Below are 15,026 nucleotides of genomic sequence, written 5' to 3'. Positions count from 1 at the left end.
TGTGAGACGGGGAAGAGGGAGGGATTGGGTGGCGGGGGAGAGGGAAGGAGTGGGTGAGTAACACTTGTAGTTTGGGTTATTAGTAGTTACATTTATGATTATTTTGAGTATTGTGATAACAGAACACACACACACACACACACACACACACACACACACACAGTAAAAGTAAAAATGGATCCCGTAGGCATGACTGTTTTTTTAAGGCAATATGAATACAGCGAGACACATGTACAGTACTTGATTACCTTTATTTTCCCAACTGTAGAACTAGCTAGCTCGTCATAGTTAGGTGGGATGGAGGTGTGAACCATTGATTCAGGGGACAGGATGCGAGCGCTGTATCCACTTGACCGCTACACACCGTATGAATCATAGTACTGTAACAAGAAAATTCCACACTCGAATTATTCCTCCCCCTTGGCATTAAACAGTCAATATATTCAGGATATTTTTTCTGTTCATAGTATATAGTTGTAACAGGCGGTATATACTGTACACGTAAACATTTTGTATACCCAGGATATACTGTATATACCTCATTAATATCTTCTGACGCTGGTAAATTATACTCCAGTGATGATTTTTTTATTCATGTATTGATTCACCTTGAAGACGTGAATAATGTCGTTTACTGGTTTCCGTTAACGAAAAAAAAAACACATTGATGAGATCCTGCAATATCAACCTAACCTAACGAGCAATGTGTTTAGGGCTGGCTGACTGAAGAAACAGATAAATGAATACATACAACTAAAGATAATAACGGTAATGATAATAATAATGAAGGTATTTAATAACGAACAGTACAGTATATTGTAGAGGTTCAGTATCTTAATAATGCTAGGATGATATAAAACAAGTGTTGATTAATTTACACTAGTTTTTCCCTCCTTCCTGGTTTGAATAATTAAGTACGGGTTGGTTAGGTAAGACAGGCAATCAAATGTGTACACGTAGGAATGTTACCTGTAATTTGTGTACGGGTATTACCTGTAATTTGGCTCTTGATTAATACCGTAATGGGGATTAGGATTGTGATGCATTGATGTTATTAGTTAGTGTTTCGTGGGTGAGAGATGTGATGTATGGTTTATGGAATGTGACGTAGGCTCTAGGTGTGTGTGTGTATAGTGAATTAATGATGAATGATATATGTAAGGGCCTTGATGGTGTATGCCCTAGGTGTGTGTATAGAGTTAGTTTGTGGTATATAGTTATTATGCTGAATATTTACACCTGAGATAGTGTTATTATTATGTGTGTTGTTTTTCATTATAAATTACGTCGAACTGACAAAAAAAAAACCCACTCGAATGCAAAGAATTAATAGTTATTTGTTGCAATTCCTTCTTGTCTACCTGACCTTGGAATAGACACCAGATATTGTCAAGTGTCGGTGATAATTTGGCACGAAATGTACAAAAGGTTATTCAGTCTCAAAACTTGTGTTGGCGTAGTGTGTGTAAATGTTATTGTAATGTTACGGAGGTGTTCATCTTTGTTTACAGTGTTCATACCTTACCACTTGTTTTATTTACGTGTTCTACAGTGTTCATACCTTACCACTTGTTTTATTTACGTGTTCTACAGTGTTCATACCTTACCACTTGTTTTATTTACGTGTTCTACAGTGTTCATACCTTACCACTTGTTTTATTTACGTGTTCTACAGTGTTTATACCTTACCACTTGTTTTGTTTACGTGTGATGAATACTGTCCAGCCTGTGAGAAGTACTGTAAGTTAAAAATATTCTAAGGTAGGTCTCTCCCTCCCTCATCTGCATGTTGAATTAATGTTAAAGTATATATGTGTGTTTATTACGTGTTTCAATGTTTTGCTTCATGACTGCATGTTTGATATTGATAAATTATTTAGTTATAAATTGTTAGTAATGATTGGGGGTTGTGAGTAACTCCTCTCGATAGTTGTTGCACACACACACACACACACACTGGAAGGTTGTGTTGGTTGTGTGTGTGTTTCGTACCAACTATGGCTATAATATTTATCTTGTAGTTAAATTATGTGATGTGATGGGATCAGTTGATAAGAACTCTGGGATGATGTAATATTCATGTAATTGTGATAACACCTCATCGTGTCTTATCATTTGAGGTGATGAGTTATGGTAATTACAACGATATCAGATTATCCTTGATATTCTTGTCTACTTTCTCCTTCATTCTCTTTTTATTCTTCCTCTTCTTCTTCCATTGAACTGAGGAACAGATATAAGGAGTTTAAAATTCCTTCTCTTTCCTCTCTCCTCTTCCCTCTCTACTTTCCGTTCGTCTCTCCTTCCCGTTCCTCTCTCCTTTTTGTTCCTCTCTTCTTTTTGTTCCTCTCTCCATTTTGTTCCTCACTCCATTTTGTTCCTCTCTCCTTTTCGTTCCTTTCTCCTTCCCGTTCCTCTCACCTTCCCATCATGTTTATCAAAAGATGTATACCAACACCAAGAATTGTCAGGTGAACTAATTCTTTCTTCCTCTTCCCTTCGTCCTGACGTCTTCCACCGATGGTTCTTCACACACACACACCTACCCATGGCTCCCTGCTGCGTCTTGTGTGTGTGTGTTTCTCTCACCTGCTGCATCGTGTGTCTCATCTCCCCCTGCTCCTTCGGGTTGGTCCTCCTCCTACTGTAGAAGGATGACATGGAGAAGAAGAAGCGGGGTTTCTTCTCGTGGTTGGGCATGAAGGATCCCTTTCAGTACAACGAGGATGTCATCCCTCAGGAACCAACGTACTTCACCACGGGTTTCACCAGATCCATGACGGAACAGTAAGTCTTATGTTGCGTTGTTGGGGAGGTGTGTGTGTGTGTTTGGTGTCGTGATTATGAGCTTGTGTTCTTTTGTTGTGTGTTTGTGTGTTGTGTTTGTGATATTTCAGGTGAACTTTTTGATGTTTTGTAAATGTGTAAATAGCAACGATGTTTTTTTTTACCCTTAGCCAAAGTTTACTCTCAATAGTCTGTAATTATTCCTTCACTATTTCTTCGGTGTTAGGTGACTTTCGAAGCTCCATGATGAAGAATTGTTTTGTTTTTTATTAGTCTTCAAGATAAAGCTTAATGGACTTAATGGTATTATATAAATCAAATATATCATGTATTCTATGTACATGGATATCCTATGCATATGGATGTCCTATGTATATGGATGTCCTGTGTATATGGATGTCCTATGTATATGGATGTCCTGTGTATATGGATGTCCTATGTATATGGATGTCCTATGTATATGGATGTCCTGTGTATATGGTACCAGTTTATTTGTTTATATAGAGAGAAAGAGTAAAATGGGACTGAAGGTGAGGTAATGTAGTGTTATTTGTACAGTTTTTCCTGGTAGAAGTCTTGTTAATGATGCTCGCTAACTAGATGACTTATTGTTTATTGAAATAAGACTTCACCCCATTAGATCAGGGTCACGGGGTGTGTTTGTGTGTCAGGTCACGTAAACGATATTTTCCAGGGTGATTTTAAATGTGTTGACTTAATTACGTTTGTTGTGTTAAATTGTTGTTATGACTCGTTATATATTATGTAGATAACACCCAGACACTTATAACATAGGGACCTCAAACAAACGCACATTGTACAAGCACATAACATTCAGATTCATATGCACACGTCACACGAGCACACACACACACACACACACACACACACATACATTCGCTTAAGTTTCCTCTCTCATCTAAACCAAGGGGGGTGGTGGTGGTGGTTGTTGTTGATCATCTGTTGGACTCGGGACCAGAATTCCTTCTTCGATGTAAAGATGAAACTGAGTGAAAGGGTTTGTATAGTTTTGTCAAAGTGTAATAAAACAAGACAAAGAAAGAATAATTAAGATTACGATTTTGAATTTAGTATTCATTGATTGATTTTTTTATATTTTTATTTTTTAACGCTTTTGAGATTGTCCTCATTTCGAAATCTATTTAGTTACGTCTGAATGTCGCTGCATTTTCGTGAAAACTTCTTTAATATTTTATTCATTTGATACTCATTTTTGTGATCTTTGAATGTCATGATATTTTTTGCATTTGTAAACTGATAAAAAATTTCATGTAAATGTTTCGGAGGTGGGCGTTACTGTTGTGCGTTGGTGGTGTTGTGTGAGGGAGTGTTGGTGGTGTTGCGTGAGGGAGTGTTGTTGGTGCTGTGTGATGGAGTGTTGGTGGTGCTGTGTGAGGGAGTGTTGGTGGTGTTGCGTGAGGGAGTGTTGGTGGTGTTGCGTGAGGGAGTGTTGTTGGTGCTGTGTGATGGAGTGTTGGTGGTGGAGTGTGAGGGAGTGTTGGTGGTGTTGTATGAGGGTGTTGGTGTTGTGTGGGAGTGTTGGTGGTGTTGTGTGTGTTGTTGGTGGTGTGTGAGAGTGTTGGTGGTGGTGTTATGTGAGTGTGTTGGTGTTGTGTGAGGAGTGTTGGTGGTGGAGTGTGAGGGAGTGTTGGTGGTGTTGTATGAGAGTGTTGGTGTTGTGTGAGGTTGGTGGTGTTGTGTGAGTGTTGTTGGTGGTGTGTGAGAGTGTGGTGGTGGTGTTATGTGAGGGAGTGGTGTTGGTGTTGTGTGAGGGAGTGTTGGTGGTGGAGTGTGAGGGAGACGCTGGACTTGCCTCGTAACCTCCAACCTTTCCCTGCCTTCATTATCATCATTTATTCAGTGGCTGGTCCGCTCCCCCGACCTGCCTCTCCAGAGTACCTGTGACCTGCCCCTCCAGAGTACCTGTGACCTGCCCCTCCAGAGTACCTGTGACCTGCCCCTCCAGGGTACCTGTGACCTGCCCCTCCAGGGTACCTGTGACCTGCCCCTCCAGGGTACCTGTGACCTGTTCCTCCAGAGTACCTGTGACCTGCCCCTCCAGAGTACCTGTGACCTGCTCCTCCAAAGTACCTGTGACCTGTCCCTCCAGAGTACCTGTGACCTGCCCCTCCAGAGTACCTGTAACCTGCCCCTCCCCTCACCAGACAACCTGCAACCACTTCTTCACTCTTCTTCATGTGACCACAACACACACACACACACACAAGTTGATATTTTTTTAATTGACAAGTATGAGTTACTCTGCATTGATTACTGTTAAATGCGGCAACTTCTTTTGGAAATTAGATGCCCCTGTATATCCTTGGGGTGGCTTGTGGGTAGGACGGCGGTAGGTTGTCAGGGAGAGTAACACTGAACACACCATAGGTCGCATCTGGAGGACATTCCCTGCTTCCGTCTGGTGTACACGCCGTCGGGGTCCAAGGGTGAGCTGACGGGCTTCCACAAGACCCTGGCCGAGAAAGGGTAGGACACCTGGTCGTTAACAGCACCACTGCCAGGGTCACCATCAGTTACCTTGCCTTACCTACCAAACTTAACTTACCTTGTTTGCTCACATGCCCACCCACTCACCCACCTACCGTGTTCCTGAGGGGCAGAGTCTCAAAGGTTCCACGCATTTCACCTAACTGGGATGATAGAACACGTCACTGGTCATGGTAGAGGTTCAGTGCAGTGTTATCATCGTGGTTCCGCTTTGCTTGTGTCGTAGCGCTTAAGTTACCCAGTTTGACGAGACTTACGTCTCCAGTTAGGGATTGAAAATTGACGAGCAGATCTATTTGAGAGTCAGGCCCATGGAGGTAAGGACGTTGATGGTGAACTGGCGACCCCACACGGTAGAACAGCCAAAACCCAACAACCACGTAAACTTAAATTTGATGTTGCGACACTTGGATGTTTGGTTGAGGACCAGTGTGGAAGTGAAGTCCATGGTATCCAACACCCAACCAACATCATGAGAATGTTGGATAAACCCCTATGGCTGTTAGCACTCCTACAACATCGTTATCACCACGACACATCACGTAGTTGGATGTTAATGACACTTTACTGGCATTCGAGGTCTATGTTGACTAGATAAAAGGGGGAGGAGAGCCCAATCTTAACCCCCCTCTCCACTTAACACTTTACACCAGCCTTAGCAAGTAGTTATTCGATGTGATTTTTTAAAGTGCCTGTGCGAATATTTGGTTTATATTTTTTAAGTTTCTGTATGATATTTGTGACCACAGTGTTACCTTTTTTTGTCCACCAATTGTTACTTTCCATCTTGTTTATTCAGGAGTATAATGTAGCCCATTTTTCTTACAGCTATAGGTAGTTTGTGAAGGACAGGTAACAGGTGATCAAACTTACCTGTGCTGCGACAATTTCAAAATAAACATTGTTCGTGCGTGGAATGTGGGTGTAATGGGGGAGGAAGGGGGGTGGCCAACTCGAGAGGGGGAGAGAAGGAGGAAGGGGTGGTGGCTGACTTAGGAAGTATGAAGTACAAGGTGGTGTAGTGTGAAGGATATGATAGAGAGGGTGCTGGGTGTCTCCTTCAAGAGTTGCTCCTGGTGGGGTTACTATACTTGAAGGTGTCAGAAGAGGGAGTAAGTGAAGTGTAGATGAAGTGTTCAGTGTAGTTGAGGTGTACAGTGTAGTTGAGATGTACAGGGTAGATGAAGTGTACAGTGTAGCGCCTTGTGTTGATACGATAATGTTACTCCCCCCCCCCCTTCCTCACCTGGCGTGATGTAATGTCCAATCCAATTACCATGAATTACTTATTGGTCAAATACAGCTGTGAACACTCTCTCTCTCTCTTTCTCACACACACACACACACACACACTTTCCCGTGCCATTAGCGAGTTACCTCACTCCCCAGTAACATGTTGTCAGGTAGCACGGAACAAACTACTGTATCACAAGCGAGTAATATTCAACCTTATATTATTCACCGGACATCAACCATAACCTAACGTAAGAACCACAACTGCACCTAAACGCGTTGTGGTGGTCGCGTTTGATGGTGCAGGCGTTCGCTAATCGTGTGTTGTTAAAGTCGCTGCTGATCAGATGTTGCGGTAATTCTAGTAACTGACTGAATCAAGATGGTAATTTTGGTTCTTCCTTGGGTGGGGTGGGGAGAGTTTTAGGCTGTTGGGGAGGTGGGGAGTGAGAGGAGATGTCTGGGGAGTGAGAGGAGGTGTCTGGGGAGTGAGAGGAGGGATGGGGAGTGAGAGGGGGTGTCTGGGGGTGGAGAGTGAGAGAGGGTGTCAGGGGGTGGAGAGTGAGAGAGGGTGTCTGGGGATGGAGTGTGAGAGGGTTTGTCGGGGGTTGGGGTGGATGGGATGACCTCCAGCACGCAATTCTTTTCACCCGGATTTAGTGTCCACCTTATCCGCTTATGTCTGGGTTATGAATCAGGGTCGTCTTCCTCATTTTTTTTTATTATTATTGAATTAAGTTTTATGTTGACGTGTGGTTGACATGGACAGTTGTTTTAGTTGTTGTAAGTTGTGTGTCATTCGTTGTGTACGCTGTCAAACTGGGGAGGTGGAGGTTCGACATTTTTCATCAAGTGACGTTTTTGGGGTTTTCCGTCCGTCCGTTCGTTTTTTATAAGTTCTCTGTTTTAAGAATTAAAGGCAAGCTGTAATGACCTTAACCAGATTTAAGTATTATTTTTACATATACGTGAATGGTTATGGTAGCGAGAGTACAATGGATCGATGGCTGACTGCTGTAACGAAGGACGCCGTTCAGAAACACATGGAGTAATGTTGATGTCTGAAGAGCTCACAAGGGGAGGTAAACAAGGTTAATGTATGAGCCGCTTTGAATAATCTCCTGCATGCTTGGGTTGATAAGAGCTGTTATTAAGTTAATCTGGGGCTGAGAGGGAGGGGGGGGGGTGGCTGCAGCAGGTTAGACACGCAGGGGGATATGGCCGTGTCCTTGACTTGAATCTGTTGCCCATCCTCCACTCTGTCTATTCTATAACATTACTAGTCATTGACACAAGTAATTGTTAAAATTTAAACTTTTTGTCCACAGATAATCAGTTAGCATGTCCAGGAATACCCATATCTAGATTTTGAGCAAAAATAATTCTTCGACCCAAAATCACTTTTTTGTTTCAAAATTGTAAATTGATAGCCGTGAAGTGAGTGTGTGTGTGTGTGTTGCGTGTGGCGTCATGTTAAGTAGGGTTGAGGTGAGGTTTGTTTAGTCTCCTCTACACAGGTTGTAATATATCACTTGTAGTTTTGTTTACTAAAAGTCTTCATTGAGACTAAGCAATTTCTTTACTTTATTGTTTCAGATTTAACATGTTTTTGCAACTTTATGTATAACACCTGCATTAATGAACTATGAAGAAAATATATAAATAATGAGATGCGTATTTACGTGTGCTTACGATTTTTTCATTAATTATAAATGTTTCAAGAGTGAATTTTGTCTTGTTTTCTGCAGTCATAAATGGCCTTTCTTTACATGAGGTTGTCTTCATATGTGGACAGAAGAAAACATACAACAATAACTATACAGATGACTAATATATCTTCGTGTTTCATGTTTTGTCATCTGGTACAGTAATCGTCCATCAGCCAGAGAGTCCAATTGGCAAGTATACAGATAAACAATCCCGACAGTACTTATTCAAAGACACAACGATCCTACATCATTAAATGCCGCTTAAAAGCCAAATTACCCCCCCCCCCCTATCAATTCCTCCCTCTCGTGTGTGTGTATGTCCCACCCTATGAGGTTCCTTTTGATTACACTCTTCCTAAAATATTTGACGATTACTGTCTCCCCCTCTGATTGGCTTTTAAATGACATGTTTTCAAGCTGGGATCAAAGCACAGCGAAGCTAATTTTCTATCTGTCTCTCTCTCTCTCTCTTCATATTTCTCCCTTTCTCTCTCTATCACATCAGATCTGTAAACATTACTCACGCGTCACTGTGTACATACAGGAACAAGACGTCGATCTTTCTCGCATGTCATCTGTACATAATCGTCTCTCAACACATTTCACGTTCATCACAATGTGTACATACCACATAACATGAACGTGTACATAGACATACCTCAGCTCTTTGAGTTTTTATCTGTAGAAACCTGTCAACACAACCATCACCTAGTCATCGTGTATATACAAAGCAGTTTTATCACCCGCATTTTAAGATACTACAGTATTCAAGAACTCTGTGATAGTGATGGAGCAATAGAAATCCTCGATAATGAAGGTACCCGCCTCACTCCTCTCCGTCACCTCATTCCCACAACACTGTACTGTATAAATATCATGCTCTTGATCATTATAACCATTCTCCATTGGCCCAGAGGTAGGAGGTGAGGAGTGAGGAGAAGGAATTAGGAGTCATATCAGAATCTGAAACATGGTGAATATATAAATGAACATAAAGGGGCGATGTTAGTGTTTAGTGATACCAGATGGCGCCCAGGTCATGTATGTTTATCTCCTGTGTAATGTATGCATGTTTTGGAAGTGTTCTGAATGTGATCAGTTACGTTCACTTGTTCGTGAATATGTAAAAATATGATGTTTAGTTCTTTGTGTCGCAGTCTTAAGGGAATTATTTGAGTAAGTTGTATGATAGTGTTAGTCTAGTTGTGGTGGTAATAGTGTTAGTAATTGTAGTGGTGATGGTGGTTGTAGTAGTAATGGTAATAGTGGTACTGGAGAAACATTTTTTATAAAGTCAATGATTTTTTCCCAGAAAATTTGAGAGATGAGTTACTGGTATCCGAAGTATATGCGTGAAGGAATTAATGTCTTAAAATCATATTAAAATTTTGACAAATATTTGGAATTTTTCATAGGGAGGGAAGGTCTCATCTACAGTGTACAGAAACCATTATTTGTGTTTTTTACTGTACATAATTACGCCATGTTTAAAATGTGTAGATGAAATGTTTGTAGTGTTGGTGATTAGCGAGGCGTTGTGTGTGTGTTTTTTTTGTTTGTTTTGGTTTTGACATCTTGACATGCTACAGGTTCATCATCAAGGACCGAGAGTCGTTCTTCACGCCGTCCCAGAGGAGCCAGATCGTATGGGAGATTCTTCTGAGGGTGCATTACTCTGACGCTGAGCTAGGTATGTCCCTCGCACCACCCACTTACCCAACACTTCTCCTAGATTCCCATGACAAGTTTTTCACCTTGATTGAGAGTAAGAGAAGACATCTAGAAACGCCATAATTATCCTTTGAGATTCCAGCTTAATTTGATGTGTTCTTTTATTCACACTAATTGAGGGAAAACTGACATGTGAAACTTTGAGATTCTGGGGTAAGGATTGTACAGTACTGTTAACTTGAACATAGATTATATGTGTAGCTACTAGATGTACTGTAACCCGTTTGATATGACCAATTTTTTCCCCTGTAAATAATCCCTTTTTTTCACTCGTCTAGATATGTTTTGACGAGATCTTTGATCGGGTGCAAAGTTTTCCTGCCATTTTGATAAACTCGTCTCCCCTCCTTTCATCTACTGGGAAGACTTGTATTTTTTTTCCTGTACGCATTTTGAAATCTAATTTATTTGAATACCTTTTTTATAATCATATATTTTTTTATGAAGTCGTAATCACTTTTCAATTTAGACATTTCATCGGTGGATTTTTTTTATTTATTTATTTTTTTTTTACATTGAAGAGAGATTGTATTTGATTTGTTCTCGCGGTTTTGAACTGTTAGTACTTGACCAGTTCTCAGGAGACCATGACTGTTGTTTCGTGTCATAGTTTAGTGAACATATTAACTTGTTTAGGAAGTCTCGTATAATATTCTTGCCATTTTTATTTTGTGCCTTTAAAGTCAACCAATTAAGTACAGTGATAATTCCGTTAAGAAGAGTTGTCATCATACAGGTTGACAACCCTTTATCCGAAATTCCGAAAACCGAAAAGCTCTAAAAACCGAAAGTTTTTTGTGGGGCGTTTTTTTTTTTTTTTTTTTTTTTTAACAGGGATTATTAGCCCAGCCAGGCACAGATCACTGACCCACATCGGGGCCTGGGGGGCAAAAATGTAATAGTAATAGTAATAATAATTATAATAATAATAATTATTCATAGTAAATAAAATTTTTAATAATTATACACCAAAATAAAATAATAATGATTACAATAATAGCCTAATAATAATAATAATAATAATAATAATAATAATAATAATAATAATAATAAAATATAATAATAAAATTAATAATAATAATAACAATAATACTGTAATAATAAAATAATAATACAGTAAAGAAATACAAGAATGAAAAAAAAGATAAAAAGTGAGAAACACGACCTAGACCTATGAATTATTATTATTATAATTTTTATTATATTTTAGACCCCCAGGCCCCACTGTGGGTCAGTGATCTATGCCCCGGTGGGCTAATACACATATTTAAAAAAAAAAAGAAAAAAAAAACCCTAACCATTCTGAAAACCGAAAAATTCCGAAAACCGAAATGCCTCTGGCCCCAAGGATTTCGGATAAAGGATTGTCAACCTGTACTTGATTTTGAAGTTCCTGTTTTTCAGTGTAATTAATGTTTTGATGGAAATTTGCTTAAATAGTGGATTTAAAGATACATACCGACCAGCGCGGCCGAGCAGAGACGCTAATACGGTTGTCCGAGTGTCTGGGCATATGAAAAAATCTGCTTTAGGGAGAGCTTAAATGCGATTCTGAAGATATTGTCATCACTATCTTTGTGTTTAAGTGGGCCTGATAGTTACAGTCTATGCGAAAAGTTAAGGCACACCGTGGAAAAAAAATAAAAAATCATGGTAAGGCAATAAAAAAATGAAAATAACACTCACCCACCCCTCTTAGTATTTTGTTGTGTTTCCCAGCACCTCTTCCAGTCGTTGTGGAACACTGTCTGCAAGGTTTTGCAGGTGCTGTGGGTTGAAATTGGCCCACAGTTGCTTAATTGCTGTGGTGAGCTTGGGGACGGACGAGCTGTCGAGGTCACAAAGGCGACGTTTCATGAGCCCCCAAAGGTTCTCAATAGGGTTGATGTCGGGGGAATTGCCAGGCCAGTCCTTAAAATATGAAACCTGGCAATCCTCCAACCACTAAGTAAACCAACTTGGCTGTGTGGCAGGGAGCACCGTCCTGCATGAACACGTCGGCGCGTGTTTTCTCAAACGAGTCAGGCAGAACGTCACAGAGAAGCTCGAGGTACACACCCTGGTTAACTTCTTTTTTTTTTTCAAGCACAACCAACTCACCAACACCGTAATAAGTGAAACAACCCCATACCATCACTGAATCAGGATGCTTGACTGTCTTGACGGTGTACCTGGGGTCGAGCGGGTCAGAGTCTGGCCGGCAGTACACCCTATCGTGACCACAACCACTCACTGTAAACATGGCTTCATCACTCCACAGGACGTTCCTCCACTCCTGAAGGGACCAGACACTGTACTTCTTTGCAAAAGTGATCCTCTTCTCCTTCTGGGCAGCAGCAGTCAGCAGAGGCTTACGGTGTGGTCGGGTAGGCGCGATAACCGAGATCGTCATGAAGAAGTTGCTGCACCGACCTTAAGGAGACGTTACCAAGGAGTCCGGGGTTAGCTTGCTTTAATTCCCGTGCCTTGAGCTTAGGGTTAGCATTAACTTGCCTAGCAATCACCTTCCTGGTTCTAGGAGACCTAAGCCGTGGTCGCCCAGACCTGGGTTTAGGGGTAGGCAACTCTTCCTGGCTGTTTGCTTCAAACTCCGAGATGAATTTTTACACTGACCGGCGGCACACACCGGTTAATTCAACAATTTCAGTAACTTTATGATTAGTCTTGTATAAACCAATCACCTGTGCAACATCCTCACGCTTAGTAACTCTCCTGGACATCTTAAAGACCCAGAAATCACACGATAAAGCACTGTAACTCAGGCGTAAAATCACGGCACGTGGCGCTCACATGGGTACAAAAACCTTCCACCCACGCAACCTAAACAAAGACTGAGCGGTTGTTGCTATGTGACAACTGTCGCCTAAGGGTTCCAGATGCCGTTAGAATTGTGACTAAATATTTCTGATCAAAATTTATCCCTATCTTGAGGGTAAAACGATTTGTGCTAAAAGTGATGACTCAACCCAATTTGTGCCTTAATTTTCTGCGCAGACTGTACACTTTCACATCATTAGTTAAGGGGAAAATTAAGGTAGGATCTCAGAATCTGATGTGGTTGGGCGTAGGGCGGATGTCAGTGCGATGGAAGGCAACTAACGTAAACTGACATTTTTCATTAACTTATTTTCACGCTACTAACTGTCTATTGATTTCCAATTGTCTGTTTGTCCACCCCTCTATACTTCGCCCATACTTCCGTGCATATACGTACTTCCGTCCCACCCAAGATTGAGAGCGGGATTTAAATAAGTATTTCGCATAGAACTGGTATTTTGTTGGATTCTCTGAATAGGTGCAAGTTAGATACATCCCTATTAAACCCAAAACCAACTTGAATTTCACAATAAATGTAAATGAATCATTCATCCTCTTAGGTGTCGAGTCTCGTATTGTTAAAGTTTTTATAAATCGCTTGCAGAAAATAAAAGATCACGTGAGATTAGGTTACCCCAGCATTTATTACCCAATGATTAATGCACTAATATAACCAAACCAAACCTAATCATTCCTAAACAAAATAAAACAAGACACCCAATCTAATCTAATCTTACCTTACCTAATTTAACTTCCTTGGGGGGAAAGAAAATCCAAGACAAATTATTCGACACCATTGATCTCGTTAAGATACCATTGCTAGTATTTTGGGCTTGATGGTACATTAATTGTGTCGTTGTGTTCATTACAGATACATTCAAACTCCGGAGTAGGTATTTACAGTTGCATGTTATGTGTTGACGAACCTCTTGTCTTGTCCTCTCTCTCTTAACACTTGCACTTGCTTGTTATTTTCAACTTTTACTTTAGATGTTTAATTTTAAACTAGAATATCCCATCATTCTTTTCTCAAAAATTCGTGTGTTTAATAGTGTTTAAATTTTAGCTCATATTTCAGTATTGCAGTTTTAATTAAAGTTTCGGTACTTGGGTTTTAAATTTGTATTTGTTTTAAAAATGTATATATTTATTTAAATTTAGATTTTATTATTTCACGTTTAACTACAACTTTGATGTTTACAAGTGTCGGAAATTCATATAAAAAAACCTAATGACATTTCAATCCAGCTCGGCTCACTGCAGGACTCACGAACGATCCTCGCCGAGTAGAAAAGTCATCATGTATTTCTTAATTCTCTTTTTATTTATATTTCAGCCATTGAAGTTTTGTGATGGTTACTTATCTCTTCATTATATTCAACTATTATGTAAGGTCATTGTTATGGTAGATTGATTTAATTTTGGAGTGTTTTCTGACTTGATGCATGCGTTTTCTCCTTTAATTTGCAGGACATTGATGTGAATTCGTTATTTTCATATACTTGAGGCACACAACTCATTCCTTCTATACATATATTCTAATTTATTTAAATGCATTTTTTTTTTGGTAATTATCATTTTTGTATGATAATTTTCATGAGAATTGTGGTAATATACTACAGACAGGCAAGGGGGGACCTAGTTAAGCATCTCAGAGGGCACTACTCAGTTGAGTGTCCTTACTTGGAGCTGGCGGACGCCTGCCCCACAAGGGGTCACAGCTCAAGATTGAAGAAGCCGCAAGTCCAGAAAACTGTGAGGGCAAACTTTTTCGGAGTGAGGGTTGTAAACTCTTGGAACAATCTACCAGAGAGTGTTGTGACGGCACCAAGTGTGAGCTCTTTCAAGACAAGACTTGACCAACACTGGAGTGGGTTCAGGTACATTCAGGAGCCGGTGCATGCCCAGTATTTGCCAACAGTGCGTGACAGAGACGTGACCGATCTCCTGGGCGGCTAGCGAGCTGATCCTTTGGTGAAGAAGATAAATGAAGAGGAAAAGTAATCAGAGACGTGAATGATCGCCCAAGCGGCTAACAAGCCGATCAGTGACGAAGAGGATAAAAGTAAAAGTAAAAAGATTTCTTTTTTTTTTTGCGTTGGTAAAACTGTGTCTGTGTGACATTAATTAATATTCACATTGATAAACAGCCTCGGTATTTGGCCTAATAACTAATTGTAATATTACAGAATGAGTGCGTTACATATACAGTAGACCTTA

General features: G+C 40.3%; 1 protein-coding gene across 3 annotated transcripts in view; it reads left to right on the top strand.

Annotated features, from left to right (window-relative positions):
* The window catches only part of LOC121854401 (anoctamin-4-like), an 86,228-nt gene that overhangs the window by 53,320 nt on the left and 17,882 nt on the right, over positions 1-15,026 (top strand). For 2 of the 3 annotated variants that reach the window (XM_042349065.1, XM_042349064.1), the window contains 4 exons: positions 2,651-2,787; positions 5,197-5,295; positions 9,848-9,948; positions 13,678-13,695. In XM_042349065.1, coding sequence (XP_042204999.1) covers positions 2,651-2,787; positions 5,197-5,295; positions 9,848-9,948; positions 13,678-13,695 — 355 coding nt within the window. The remainder of the gene's footprint in view (positions 1-2,650; positions 2,788-5,196; positions 5,296-9,847; positions 9,949-13,677; positions 13,696-15,026) is intronic. The other variant, XM_042349066.1, reaches the window with a different exon arrangement.

Source organism: Homarus americanus, unplaced genomic scaffold (genome assembly GCF_018991925.1).
Source record: "Homarus americanus isolate GMGI-L3 unplaced genomic scaffold, GMGI_Hamer_2.0 scaffold54443, whole genome shotgun sequence".
Taxonomy (NCBI): Eukaryota; Metazoa; Arthropoda; class Malacostraca; order Decapoda; family Nephropidae; genus Homarus; species Homarus americanus.
The sequence above is the reverse complement of the archived record's forward strand: the minus strand, read 5'-3'. Positions and strand labels throughout refer to the sequence as shown.